General features: G+C 40.3%; 1 protein-coding gene across 3 annotated transcripts; it reads right to left on the bottom strand.

The window, feature by feature from the left end:
• Positions 1-1,756: 1,756 nt before the first annotated feature.
• slc17a8 (solute carrier family 17 member 8) lies at positions 1,757-11,496 on the bottom strand. 3 transcript variants are annotated; one of them, XM_062390184.1, is made up of 12 exons: positions 11,396-11,496; positions 9,450-9,705; positions 8,905-9,023; positions 7,375-7,489; positions 6,843-6,930; positions 6,258-6,344; positions 5,250-5,392; positions 5,013-5,162; positions 4,767-4,899; positions 4,398-4,508; positions 3,905-4,032; positions 1,757-3,473 (listed from the first exon to the last, which is right to left on the bottom strand). In XM_062390184.1, exons 1-12 carry the CDS (start codon positions 11,494-11,496, stop codon positions 3,144-3,146), a joined length of 1,761 nt encoding a protein of 586 aa, XP_062246168.1. In that variant the 3' UTR covers positions 1,757-3,143. The 3 variants fall into 3 exon arrangements, with proteins under 3 accessions (XP_062246168.1, XP_062246169.1, XP_062246170.1); XM_062390185.1 differs by having other exon boundaries at positions 5,259-5,392; XM_062390186.1 differs by lacking the exon at positions 5,013-5,162 and having other exon boundaries at positions 5,259-5,392.
• Positions 11,497-14,597: the final 3,101 nt, after the last annotated feature.

The raw sequence follows: 14,597 nt of genomic DNA, 5'->3' as shown, positions 1-14,597 counted from the left end.
CAATTCCCCTGATGTCTTTATAATCCTAAATTCATCCCCCCCCAAAAAACAAAAGCTTAATCATTGATGGGTTGTTGCTCAATCCAAAGGCCCTTCTGAGTCAACAGAAGTCTCTTTGAAATAAACAGAACCTTTGCCATTGGCTGTTTGTGGACTATGTGGTCTGTGTTTGACAGCATGTGAGGAATGAGCTGGCAGGGGCGTCCGCTGGGGAGCGGAGGACACGTACAGTAGTCGAGGTTCTCACAAGTATTGATGAGGTTTAAAACTATTTTTAATTTAGTTTCTTGAGGACCAGGGGGCATACTAGATCTGGTCTTTTTTTTATCGTCTTTCCTTTCACCTCAGTGTGATGTTTCTCATTCCAGATACACTGTGAGAACAACAGAAACAAATCCTGGCGAGTGACATAATCGACCACATGCGCTCAAGGACGCAGGAGCAGGGTCGGGACCAGCAACAAAGTCCGTGGCCTTGAAGCTTTATCATCAACATGCAAGAGGAAATAATCAATACACTATTCATTGACCACCAAATGCACAGAAATGATTTGGAACTGTTACGTGTATATGTGAGGCGCGAGTTTGACTCTGGCGAGGAAGATCCTGTACAGTAATTATCGTCCTCGTGGTGAAAATGAAGCAGACGGATGAAGTCAGATAAGACAAAGGATGTTTACCACAGAGTGATGGGAACCAGAGGAGCCCTTGGAATATCTAGGCACGCTAACAAAAACAGGCCGTGTTAGGGATAGCTCACACTGTCAGAAGATAACGAGGAGTTAACCTAGACGTGACACTGACTTCATGGCAGCTTTGTGTGAGGAATAAGTTCAGAAATAAGATGAAGTGAAGGGAACAATCAAATAAAATAAAACTATAATAATGGAACTGAAGGCCTACACTAGAGTGGGAAAGTTTTATACCAGCCTGTTAGCCTCTCAGTTATTTACCCCTCTGTGGCTCCAGAGAGGACACTTTGATTCCAGACTGAAATATCTTAACAACTGTTTTATAGATTTCACAGTCAGATTTTCGTCCTAAGACATTTAGGTATGGGTTAGGGTTAGGGTTAGGGTTATTTGCTAATTAGCAAATATTTTAAGTTACTTTATAATCACCACTTTTATCATTGTTTCTATGAGCAGAAAACACTGAAACTCCTGAAACACCTCGTCAGTACTACGGCTGACACATCCAGATGATCATGATGTCATGACGTTTTTCAGACAGAGGCTGAAAAGAGGAGCTGCAGCAATGCACGTTAGAGGAAAGTGAGACCTTTTCTTAACATTAGAGCATTTAAAACATTCAAGTAAAGACACTAACTGAAATTACGAACCCTAATATAGTCATAATATGTCTCCTTTATAATGAGGTTCGGTCAGTAGCATTGTTGGTGCAATACTAACTTAAGGCAGTGGAAAGCGATTGACCATTAAAAAACGTGTCTGAAGTCAGTGGTGTGGTGTTTCACTGTTATGTCAAGGGGACTAGTTAATAATTATATGTGCCTATTTACAATATGCACTGTTATAGACACAGATGTCTCTTCATGCACAAAGAGAAAGTGTCTCAGAGAAGTGGAGAAGAGAAGCAGAAAATCATAATTTGGTACAGGTTCCCCTTACATCAACAGAACAATTTGTCATTTGATGATAAATCATTTATATATATGTTTTTGAATACACCAAGTCACATGACAAATCCAGGACCTTGACGCTCTCGATGGATTTTATGTTTCTAAACATTCGGCATACAGAACAGAAATGTTGTTCATTACATCTGTGGTGTGTTCAAGTAAAGTGCAAATCAAATCCAAGCCCCCTCAAACAATATGATCATACTCTACTGTCTCATCATTAGCAGTGCTGAGGAAGAATGAGTGTGAACTTCTTTACTCTTCTAGGATCAAAGTGAAACATCAGCCTCCAGCGTTTTTTGGAAACATTCTGGGTCTCAATGTATCAAACATTGAGGGGTTGCAAAAAGACAAACACCAAAAGAATAAATAGAGTTACACTAAAAGCTTCACAGAGTTATGTCACCATCCATTTCAGCCCATTATGAGCTCAGCACACTATAAATAATGGAGCTGATAAAATGCTGGAAGACGCGCCTTACAAATGGATGGAGAACTGAGATCTGATGGACAAGGGGAGGCGAGCGGTGACAGAGTGTAATCATTCAGCAGCAGCAAATACATACGAGCAAAAACCAACAAACAAGAAGGCTCATAACATTTACACTGTGGTCTGCTGTCAAACCCATTATTACATTCACATTGCATAGCGGACATGAAGAATGTCAAAAACTATTTACATGTTCAGAGGAAAGCTACATAAGGTCCAGTAAACGTTTGCACAGGCGGAGAACGATCAGCACAGGATGAAGGTGGAAATCAAGTCTGGATTGAAGCCGCTTCTCCATGGATGTTTGGATGTTTGATGTCACTTCTTTAGTCTATTAATAAGAATACTTGTTTAAAGTATATGTAGAATTGGATTTAATGTTCAACTTCTGATTTCATTGTGTATTTGTAGATGTTTCTTATTTTGCTCAAGCAGGATTTTTATAAGATAACATTTGATTTCAGCATTTTATTTGTTTACATTTCACCCATGTCTGCCTGTTGGTTGGTTGGTTGGTTGTCAGGAATATTACTCTAAAACTAAAAGACAGTTTTCCATGAAACACGGAGGAAGGATGGGACGTGGGCCAAGAAAGAACCCATATCATTTCGTCCTGGATCCGGACAAAGATGTTTTGACATTTTCACTTATTTTCCAGGGGATAAAGCATGAATGTTTAAAGTGGGGCATATTAAGGGGATTGGTGTCTATGAGGGTGTGCAATTCAACACAGCTCGATTGGATTTAAGGAGACTGTCGACCTTGGCAGAGGTTTGTGTTCCACTGCCTGCCCTTGTAATTGTTCTGTTCCCATATGATTGTTTTCTAGAAATTGTGGATTGTTGAACTTTACATTTAAAATGCTACATTGACACCCCCCCCCCCCCCCCAAAAAAAAAAACAGAGCAGTCTTGAGGTACGTTTGATCTCTTGCTTCTTCAAAGATGTCGATGACATTCCACAGGTGGGAAATTCATCTATGATCAGATTCCAGTGCTCAGGAAGTCCAGGCTCACTGGTACCCGTCCTGGAAGTCCCCATTCCCGCAATGTTCCTCCTCCTCTTGCATGGTCACACCTCTCTTCTTTTTCCAGCCATGTCTTCGGCCAGATGAATTGTCTGTTGTGCCATAACTCATTTTGGGGGCCACAGGGTTTTCGCTTTGGAGCTCTGTCTCTTCAGCCAGCTCGTCTTCATCAATGATGCCACATTTTTCCTCACTTGTGCTCTCGGGGTTGGCCCAGACCTGCTGCTCTCCCGAGGCAAAGATGGCATAGAAGATGACCCCTGTGTAATGCACCATGGACGCAATAACAAAGACATTCTGCCACTCCAGACGAGTCTGTGGGGGAGATGAATGGAGTCAGTGATCTTATGATGATATAGCTCTGAGGATGAGCTCTGTAAAGCCTCTGAATTACTAATGGCATTGGAAATACTACAGCTGCAGTGTGTGTAATACATTTCACAGCTATATTATTTATAAATACAAGTTAAGTATAGAACCAAGAAGGAAGTATTATTTTTATTTAATGAGGGAAATCTAAGGACAGAGTTTCAGTCTCAGACGTTGTTTTAATACACAGACCAAACATACAATAATTAATAATACATTAAAGAATTCCAACAGAATATGAAATTCTGTAGAATATGAGATCAACAACTGACCTATGTAAAAACATATTCAGTTGCAATCAAAATATGAGCAAACAACTAATAAACATATGCTAATATATTACATAGTGTAGTAAAAGTGTTGAGAATCACATGTACCTTGTGTTTCGTCAAAGCTCCAACAATCAGGGGACACACCATCCCAGAGAGGGTTCCAACACCGTTAGAAATACCCATCAGGATGCTGGCATAGCGAGGAGCAATATCCAGATGATTGACATTAAAACCTGAACACAGAGCACACGAAACGGTGTTTGATTAATGTGAAAAAAAAGATTTCTGTATTTTGTAAAACTGAATATGATTCAGTTCCGACTGCACATTTCTATCTGTAAATCTATAAAATGGTGAAAAGAGAGGACAGTGAGAAGGTTTGGCAGGATGAGGCATGGACACAGTGTTACATCCAAAGAAAAAGTACTGCATTTTCATTTTAGATTTTTTCATAATCAAATAGACAGATGAAATGACAGAACTTTAAAAAAGCATTCAAGCAAAACCTTAATTGCTTTAGTTCTGTTTGGAGTCAAACTAAACACTTCAGATTTCAGTTGAGGCACAGATTTATCTTTGTTTGCAGATGTTGTAATACCTGAAATGGCAAATCCACTGAAGCCCACAGCCAGAACGAGGAAGGAGATGGCGACTCCTCGAGTGTGAGAAAACCCAACGACCAGCAGCAGAGTGGCCTCCATCCCGAAACCTGAGGAAACACAGGACCAGACCATGGAGGAGATTAGTGCGTAAAATAAACAAAATGTGCATCTAAGTGTTTGAATCAGTGAGTCTGAGGTTTAAAAGTATCTTGCATAGATTCTGCTTGACTCGTTCACAATGGAATCGTAAAAAAACTTTTAATGAAAAATATGTGGCAAAGGAGAAGAGATAGCAGCCTATCAAGTCATGGATTTCCAGTGTCAAGAAAGAAAGAATGTGTTGCTTCTAGTTTACCATCACGTACCTCCACAGTTCATGAGTTTTCTCACATTTGTGGTCGACATGATTTTGTTGATGCGTAAGTAGTCAGCCAGCTGACCCCCGATAGGGACCACAATTGTCATCACCATGTGAGGGACAGCAGACAGGATCCCCACCTGTCGACAGGTCACACATTCAGGACAGTACATGGTGAATGTGACAAACAATCTGTCATCATGGATGTTTCTCACTGATGGTGGAATTACTTTGGCGACACTTCGAGACCAACCTTGCTGATGGGAAAACCGAAAACTTCCTCAAAGTAAGCCGGCTGGCTGATGAGGAGCAGGTAGAAGGTCCAGCTGCGGCAGAAGTTGGCCACGATGATGGCGTAAACGGGCATGGAGGTGAAGAATCGACGCCATGGAGTCTTGAATTTCTGTGATTGACGGACAGATGTCAGCGTGTGTCATCGATGCAGTGTGTGTGCAGTTGCAAGGCACTGTTCAACACTGTGTGTACAAACCTCAGTTGCACTCAGTTGGTGGATTGTTTCTCCGATGGTCGTCTCGATGTACATCCGCTCCTCTTCGGTGATTGTGGGATGTTCGGCAGGACTTCCGTACGCCAGCAGGAGCCACAGTATGTACCACAGGATCCCAAAAACTCCTTTTCATGAAAAGATAGTGACAAGAGAGCAGATGAATTTATACACGTGCACTAATAGATGCATATCTTTGAGGTGACGGCTCTGTAAAGTGTTGCCGAGCAGCGTGAGGACAGGACAGACTAATTAAAACAACCCCAGACCCTCGTTGGGCTGCAATAACTTTCATTATTAAAATTAAATGAGTAAGGCATGAGTCACGGAGCCCCAGACAGGAAAATGCTAATTCACATCAATAAATCAAGAGATTGTATCACAGCAGAAGCAGAGTAGATTTTTTATTAAAACACGTTTGGCGAGGTATAAATTTTGTGCGAGTGTTAATCCGTTTAATCAAACTCAAAAGCAATTCAGATAGCAGTTATTGTGCAGAGCAGACTAAGTGTAACTGCCACAGAGCAACATGAGTCAGGGATCAGGACGTCATGAACCCAGGGGTATTTAATCAACGTGAACATATATGGCTTGTAGCTTTATTAATGGCTGACGGAGGCTTTATGAATCAAACTCGGGCTCCTCTGTCAAATACATTTTCCCGAATAAGCATGAAATATAAACGTTATAAAGTATTTACTAAATGTAATTTTGACCAGATTCCTAAAAGGTTTTTCTAGCCGGTCGAAAATTGTATTTCAATAAAGGCTTACAAGTCATATGTGAAACAACCTGAGTTATTAAATAGTCAAAAGAAAACATTTACTTACTGACCATTTACAAAAAAATTATTAAGATTACTAAGAAGTGGCACCAATTGAATTAGGTATACCCTGAAAGGTTGTCATGACTCTGGACTGTTACGACTCTGGACTCTTCATTCTTTGGACCTTTGCCTCTTTAATGTGTGTGTTCATAACAGATCTCTCTTACCATAGATGTAAAAGACTGAAGACCAGCCAACATACTGAACGAGCACTCCAGCTAAAGGCATGGCGATCACTGCTCCCGCATAGGATCCTGGGAACCAAGGACAAAAATGTCAAATAAAAAAGGATGTTGTCTCTTGTTTATATTTCCTTTTCACAACTTTGCATTTTATAAAAAACAAAAATTAATGTCATGTGATTGTAGCGAATTCAATCGAAACTGTAGCGTGAAAATGTGTCTGAAATAAACATCGTATCTCAAATCTCTGTAAACCTTTTCAGTCAGATCACAATATTTTCACCAACCCAAAAAAAGACTGACCAAAAAAAGGTTTGAATAACACTGTTTTCAGTGTTACAGCGTTGAAATGAGCCATTGGCAGTGCCTTGACAGAGACGCTGTTTTAATGTGTTTTCTAATGTGGCAGGAAGGGAGCATTAGGACAGTGAACAACGCACAGGAGATGGAGACCCTCAGTCAGAGGACGCAGGTGGGCTATGTCCAATTAATGTCAATTTAAGAGGGTTTTGATTCATGGTGTTTTCTGGAGCATTTTCCATAAGAGGAAGAAACAGAAATATCACTCACCACAGAATGAAGTGGTGGCCAGTCGACTCCGCTCAAGAGGTGGTGCCCATTTGGACCACATCCCATGGCATGCTGGGTAGGTGACACCCTGTAGGAGGGACATGTCGTGGAAGATGTCAAAGGTCAAAGTTAAGCTTGACTTGGGATGAAGCCTGGAATTCACTGATACACGTTGTCTATATTTTGGGAAACACTTGTTTGTTTTGTTTTGAGGATGTTAGATTTTGTTTCTTGAGCTGACACTGAAATCTTAATATGTTAAATGAGAAAATATGTTGCTGAATATAAGCCCTAGAGATTTTCCAGTGTAGATTGTATGAACTTTGGGGGACCGTGTTCAGGGTTTATGCTAAGATAAGTTAACCAGCTACTGCTGATATATGCTTACTGCTTCACATTTATACTACAGTTGTGAATGTTGATTTTATTTCTCACCACAAAACAAATATTCATATTTCCCCGAATGTGGAACCATTGTTTCAGTGACCCAGTGTGCATTCTCCTTTATTTGCCTCCAACATTTCTGTCTTACCTCGACCAAGCCCTGCAGGATGCGGACAAACATGACGCAGCCGTAGTGAGCCCTTGCTGCTGCTGGAATAAACATATTCAGCACTGAGGTCAGGAAAATGGCCGCCCCAAACACCCTGTAGCAAAACATTTGGTGTAAAAAAGAGAAGAGCTTAAAACATCAACGTCCACATGTATCATTCACAGAAAACAAGAATAGTTATTGGAATCATGCTTAGTCACGATGGAATAAGTTGTTGGCTAAGTTTAGCTTAGCGTAAAGATAAGAAAGAAAGGAGGGAGCTAGCATGGCTGTGTTCGGGTCCTTCCACAGGTTATTGATTGATAACATTATATGAAATTTGTTTGATGTGAACTAAAAGTGCAAGAAAGACAATTTGTTGCAACCACCATTAAATACTAAGACAGTATTTAGCCAACCTTTTTTTGTTTCATTGAGACAGTCCACAACTATTTGTGCTAAGCTAGCAAGATAATGACGGTAGCCTATACAAGGATGGACGACATGAGGACAACCCCAGAAGCGAAGCTAAAGTGAAACTAAAAAGTGAAAATAATTTTTTTGTCTCAGGAAATTAAAGAGAAATTATCTGTTTTAATATTTAATTTCTCAACTCATTTAAGATATAACACAGTCCTGCAATACTTTACCACCTTAACTGTGTTGTGATCTGTCTGTAAGAGGTAAAAACACAACAACACATGAAACCCAGTGTCTGAAAGATATGTGATATTGGGATCCTGTATATCTCCACATATCTGACAGTCGGCCTCACAATGAGACACGTCTCATCCCTCTCCCGGTCACCGGCTGAGATAAAGACATCCCTTTCAATCCCCAAGTTTCTGCTTCATCACCGCCGTGCTACATAGCTCCCTTCTCTTTTCTCCTTCACCTCATCCCCCCGTCCTCCTCTTTTTCCAAAACAGTGTGTAAGTGACACTTGTAATATTCCAGTGGCTGGTGTTGCCGAGAGAAATCAGAGGTAGGATCTTTCATTATTAACTCTGTCAGTGGCGTGTCCTCTTTTCCTGTGAAGCTTTCATTACAGGACCGCTATCTGCTCCATCAGCACCGCTCACCACACCGTACAGCTTTAACCCTTTAACTGCGAGTCGCTGCGCAGGTGCTCCCCCACCCCCCCCAAAAAAACACCTTCATTTGGTTTTATAGACCTTTGCTGTGATCATCTCTTAACATTTGATCTGGGCCTGTGGTGACCATGACTCAAAGCATCATCTGACTCAGCACCCCTCACTCTTATCAAACTGTTTCAACATCAACATCATCACTTTCCTCTGCACTGTATCCGAGGCAGCCAACAACAACAATATTTTACAGAAGTGATTAATCCTCTGTTCAAAATGTGTCAGACAAAAGAGAATAATCTCTGTCACAAAAACCCGGAGTCAAATCGTCATCACCATAAAATAGCTTAGTTTCTTTCTGTCAAACAGTCTCTTTAGTTGGTAAAGCTGAGTAAACAGTGCTACAGGGAAATCACAATCAGCCGTGAAGCCAGTGAGTGACCTGTTGGCAAAGAGCTTGTTGGAGATGAAGCCACCGGGGATTTGAGTGACGATGTAGCCCCAGAAGAAGGAGCCGTGGATCAGCCCCACTGTCTCTGGATCCCAGTTGAACTGAGCCATCTGCAGAAGGAGAAAGAAAAATGGCTTATAGAGGAAGATGAGGAACTTAAAAGATGAAAATATGTGTCTCAAAATTAAAAATGCAATGTTGAACTCATAATCAGCAAAACACAGTCTCTCAATTCAATACAAAAGGATTGGACTCATTTCATTTTTGGCTTGGATCTAGATCAGCGGGCAGATCCAGGAACTAGGAAAATCTGGCATTTCTCAAAATGTTCAGATTTCCCAGGAAACAATCAATGGATCTTAGGGGACTAATTTCTATAGGTGTGTGTGATTTGGTGCAGCCTGATAGAATTAATGGGGACTGAGAAAAAATAGTTGTTTTATTTTAAGTAACCTATAATTTAGTCTGTGAAGGCCAGACAGTCACTATTTGTAAAATGTCTTCAAAAACTATAAACCAAAGGGTCCTGTGAGTACCTGAAGCACTGGAGTCCCATTGATATAGACAGTGTTGTTGTTCACCATCTCCACAATGGCCACACCAAGATTGCACCGAATGCCAAAGGAGATGCAGAAGCCCAGGCCACTGAGGATGGCGATGATGTATCGTTTAGGGATACCGCCACAGCTGCAGTCCACCAGCGGGGCAGGAAGTGCTGCTGATCGCACGGGGCGCCCATCCTCTGTCAGCTCAATATTGTCCTCTTCTTCTACGTTGCTCCCATCTATTTTCCTTAGGAGCAAATAGCAGGGAACACAGTATTTGTCATCCGAGTATCCTGAAGTAAAAAAATTATTATTGTCAGTGTCTTTTGTGGCTAAATTCTATGATATCCGAATTTGGCCACAAGTCAAGTAAGGATTTCTGCATTATTCACTTGATAATGTCGTGTCCTGTTGCTTTTGGCAACCAAACAGCAGAGTAACACAAGTCTCTGCACTCTCTTGCAGAGGGCAGGAGGGGAGGCCATGACACGCAAGGTAAAGGGTCACAGATCTGCCATGATCAGGTTGCTTTCAGCACCTGCTCCACAACCAAAGACCCATCTCTTTTACTATGTCGCTGCTCCAATGCTCTCATCCTCCTGCAGAAGACCTCTTATGCAGTTCGTCCACCAGGACAGATATTAGCAAGAAACTGGGAAGTTCTTTGTTATCAAGTTATGAAATCCTGCCTTTATTATCTCAGTATTTGATGAGCAACCAATGCTCACAGAAGTGTCAACTGGTAATTTTATGTATTTATGGACTAACGCACTGGAAAAGTAAATAATCATGAGTTAAAATGGCCCAAGATTTTTAAAACAATGTCAGTTATAAAAGCAATGGGTAAAAAAAATAGTCTGTGTTGTAGTCAAATTAGACTAAAAAGGCTTCAGCTACATTTTACTTTTATTCAACATGGACCTGATAATTGACATTTAATTCCTTTGTCTTCGAATAAACAGCCCTGTTAGTCGATGTCACCTGTAGAGCAGCATGTAAACAGCTGCAGCACGCATCGCTGTACTCAAAATAAAATAATCCTTTCAGAGATAATATGCATTACACTTTTTACTCAGAGAAAGGGTGTAGTAATCATAAAAAAAATCGTAAATCATAAATTGCAAAAAAACGAAGATGATATTTTCAAAAAGCAGCAAAGAAGCATTAACAGCTTCTGTCTGGTCACTGACTTCATGTGATCAGGCTGTAAATATGTTGTAAGCTGGTGGATTAATTAAGAAACTAATAAAAAATGCTATCTTATTTAAATCTGTCTCATGTTGATATCGGCTAAAACCACTTTTATCTTTTGGCATCAATACAAAATAATTTACCCAGGAGTAAAAAAAACTCACGATTACATTTCGTAAATCCGAAATGATGGGGACATTTTTATAACATTATTGTTATTATTATTAATTTCTTCTTATGTTTCATTTCTTCATAATGGATTACTGTATTTCTAAATGATGACAGAGCATATACATATTAATGCCACACACACAAAACTCATCTTCCAGGCAATTGCCATCTAAGTGTTTTATCCCTTAAATTCCATTCTATATGAAGGCTCCCACCTCCAGCACACACACACGTCCTACTGTGACATATGCATCAGATATGAAATATGTATCAATGTCTTAAAATAAAATCTCTGATTGCATCACAGGGATTGCCTGGCAAGCACAAGAATCAAATATTTATTTATCGTCAGGATCTCTAAGAACACGCTGGGCTTAATGGGCTCGCCTCCAGGCTCAGTGACACTAGATATTTCTGCTCTCGTATAGTTGTTTTAATCTCCACTGTGAATGTAATACACGGACAATGAGTGAAAAGCCTAACCTTATTACATGCAGTCGAACAATATCTTCGAAAAAACTGTGGGGTGTGGATGAAACATCCCTCAAAACCACTCTCCACATAAACCCACTCACCTTTGCAGTTTTCCCATAGAGTCGCCCACACTGCTCTTCACCTCCTCCTTCCCAGGCTTCAACACCTGCTCCTTCAAACCTTTCAACCCACCAAAAGGCATTTTCCCTGGATCTTCTCACTTCTCTCTCCACCTTTGTCTCAAAACAGCGTCTTGATACCTCACTGGCACACTTTGTATGAGAAAAATAAAAAATGAAATCTGCTAGAAGCCTTTCTCCATCTTCACTGAGTTTGTGGCACCGGTGGCTGGCTCCACCTCAGAGTGGTGCCAAGGGTCCCTCGGAGGTAGCACAGACTTGGTCTGCTTTTCAGAGCTGATTCAGAGATGGTGTTGAAGTACTCCTCCTTCCAAAGTGCCGTTCGGTCAGAGCCTCGGGAACATTAATCTCCAAAAGATCCATCCAAGACTGATACATAAGGCAAACAATAAATAAAAGCGTAGCTTCCACTTTTTAATGTCTGGGCATTATGAGACCCCGTTGTCTGCAGCTGAACTGAAGGCTCCGCTCAGATCTCCTCTCCATCTCATAACTCATCCATCACTGGTGAGGAGGGGCAGGTGGAGCTGGTTTTCCAAAACCCAGCCCCTCACCCAACACATCATCATCTTTATCGTCATCATCATCCTCATCATCACCTCCCCATGCAGCACCACCCCTTCACCTACTTAGGTTCATCTGATAGCAGCCCAGTGGACAAACAATTAAATATGCACAAGCTTGACAAGTCGCATGGAGGAGAGACAGGAGTAGCTGGGCGGCTGTGGTGTAATATGCGAGCAGGTGAAACCCAAGACAGAGCCATCAAGTTCCAGGTTCACGCTCACACTCTCTGCCAGCTCCTCCATGTTGCTGTTTCACAATGTCTGCATCACAGAGGAGGGACAGATATAATATTCATGGACTTCAACATCTTATCTCTAACCATTTGACAGTGATGGGAGTTTATTTGAAATGCATTTTTTCCAGCGTTAAGATCATTCTTTGAAGAGCCTATAGCATTAAAAGATATAGAGGTTGAGATTTGAAAACTTAAACAAGTGGACTGCATGTTGTTGGCTGTTGAAAACTTACTGCTTAGTGAGAGTTGTGCCAATACTCCATCAACCCTTCTTTTACACTGCTTATCCTTTGAGGGTCTCAGGGGGGTGTGTTTGTGTGTGTGTGTGTGTGGGCACGAGGTGGTATGCCACGTGGACAGGTCGAGAAATATCACAGGCCTTCTTCTTTCCAGAGACAGTTTTGTGGAACATGACAATTAGATGTACATCCTTTTTGCAGATATAACTCTCAACTTTAATACTTTCATATGATTGATAATTAGCATAACAGCTCTGACAAAAATGGTGCATTCAGCAGCTGTTTGAAAGTAACTTTGTGACTTTATTATCTGTGATAATTACCTGAATGTATATCAGGAGATTGAGAAGCCGCTTGGAATCTTGTTTCTGAATAAGTCATGTCTGCCATCTAGTGTTTAGAATGAGGAGGTGACTCATGAGTCCATAATAAACGCTAAACTAGGCTGACATCTGTCCAGTGCAGTCTTTACTGCGGGACTTATAAAATAATCTTATAGTTGTTGGTCTCTCTATGTGCACCAACAACTAAAAATATAGCCATTCAACATACGGGTGGTAAATTACAACAAAGACAACAACAACAATCTAATAATGTTGTTTATTCAATTGAAATAAAAAGGCTATTATCTAACCTGAGATAGAATCATTTTAATCATTTCTAGTCCAGTGTGATACAATTCAGCCCATTAATTAATTGGAAATTCTATATAATTCTATATATATAAATTTTATATCAATATAATAATTATGTTGAAATTCTATATAATTCTATGTAGAATTACATATCAGTATAATAATTATATAGAATTTCAAATTAATTAATGGGCTCTAAAGTATATGTATAAGCATATATATTGTGACTGTATAAATATATGTTTAATTCAAGCAGGTTTAAAAGTACTTTTACCTTGACAGTTAGTGCTAAAGTGTTTAATGAATCCTAGATGTACCGTGTGGGCGATGTGGCCTAAGGAATGTAATGTGACGTGTAATTATAATTGTTTTATTGTAAGTATTCTACACCCATCAGGTCTTTTAACACAAGGGAAATAAGAATAACTCACAATAACTCAACATAAAGTTCAAAATTAAAAAAAAGATATGTATAATAAAAATATTTAATATGAAAAAAATTAAATTTAAGTAAAAATTTAAATAAAAGTTGATCATTAGTAAAAATACATACATTTTTTTTTAATGTCCACAACAATTGCAACATGCGTTGTTCCTTTTATTTTATTTTTCTAGATGTCCCTGACATTCCGACAAGAGCAGCGTTACTATGGAGACGTGACCACTGATGCTGTGTAGCCTCAGCTACTTTCTCATAATGTGATTAAGTTATACTTTTGTGTCTTTTCTAGATTTATTTTTCCTGCCATTTTCCAGCTGCCAGCAGCAGAGTGAGTCACACGGTGTAAACAGAAACCATCCTGCTGCAGCCAGGGCAGTGGATAGATGTCAAGTTAACGGTGAATCGCCATGGAAATGATAGGTGGCAAATCAAAAGAGCTCTTGTCAATCCAAGTTGTTGTTAATATAAAATAAATCCCTTTGTACTTCGTGAAGTATCCTCTCACAGTCATATTAATGAGAATGTGAGAGAAGAGGGTGTCAATGAAATGAAGGAGGTGTCAGTTTGTGAGATGGAGGGGTGATCGAGAAAGAGGGAAGGAGGTACGGAGGTGGAAAGAGAGATAGGTTCACACAAGAGTTCACCAGTGCCTTCAACAAAACAGACAAACACACACACATATATACACACACACACACACACACACACACACACACACACACACACGGGAGAAAGTCAATTATTACTGTGCAAATCTTTGGGGTCTGATAAACATTGTGCTCCCACGGCCGCTCGTGTCACACTTATCTGTGTGTGTGTGTGTTTGTGTGTGTGTGTGTGCACTCATGTGCTTGCTTCAGTTGTTTGGATTCAAGTTGCAAGGTTAGACCAACAAGTCACCTGTCAGTTTACAACTCACATCAAGCTACGCCTCGCTGTTCATAAACAACCCTCCTTCTCCCCCATTCCCTCAATACACTCTCTCTTATTTTTTTCCCCCCTGTTTCCCTCACTCACTCTCACACACGCACATAAACACACTCTC

This window comes from Platichthys flesus, chromosome 6, assembly GCF_949316205.1.
Source record: "Platichthys flesus chromosome 6, fPlaFle2.1, whole genome shotgun sequence".
Classification (NCBI taxonomy): Eukaryota; Metazoa; Chordata; class Actinopteri; order Pleuronectiformes; family Pleuronectidae; genus Platichthys; species Platichthys flesus.
Note: the sequence above shows the minus strand (reverse complement) of the source record. Positions and strands in the feature narration are given on the sequence as shown.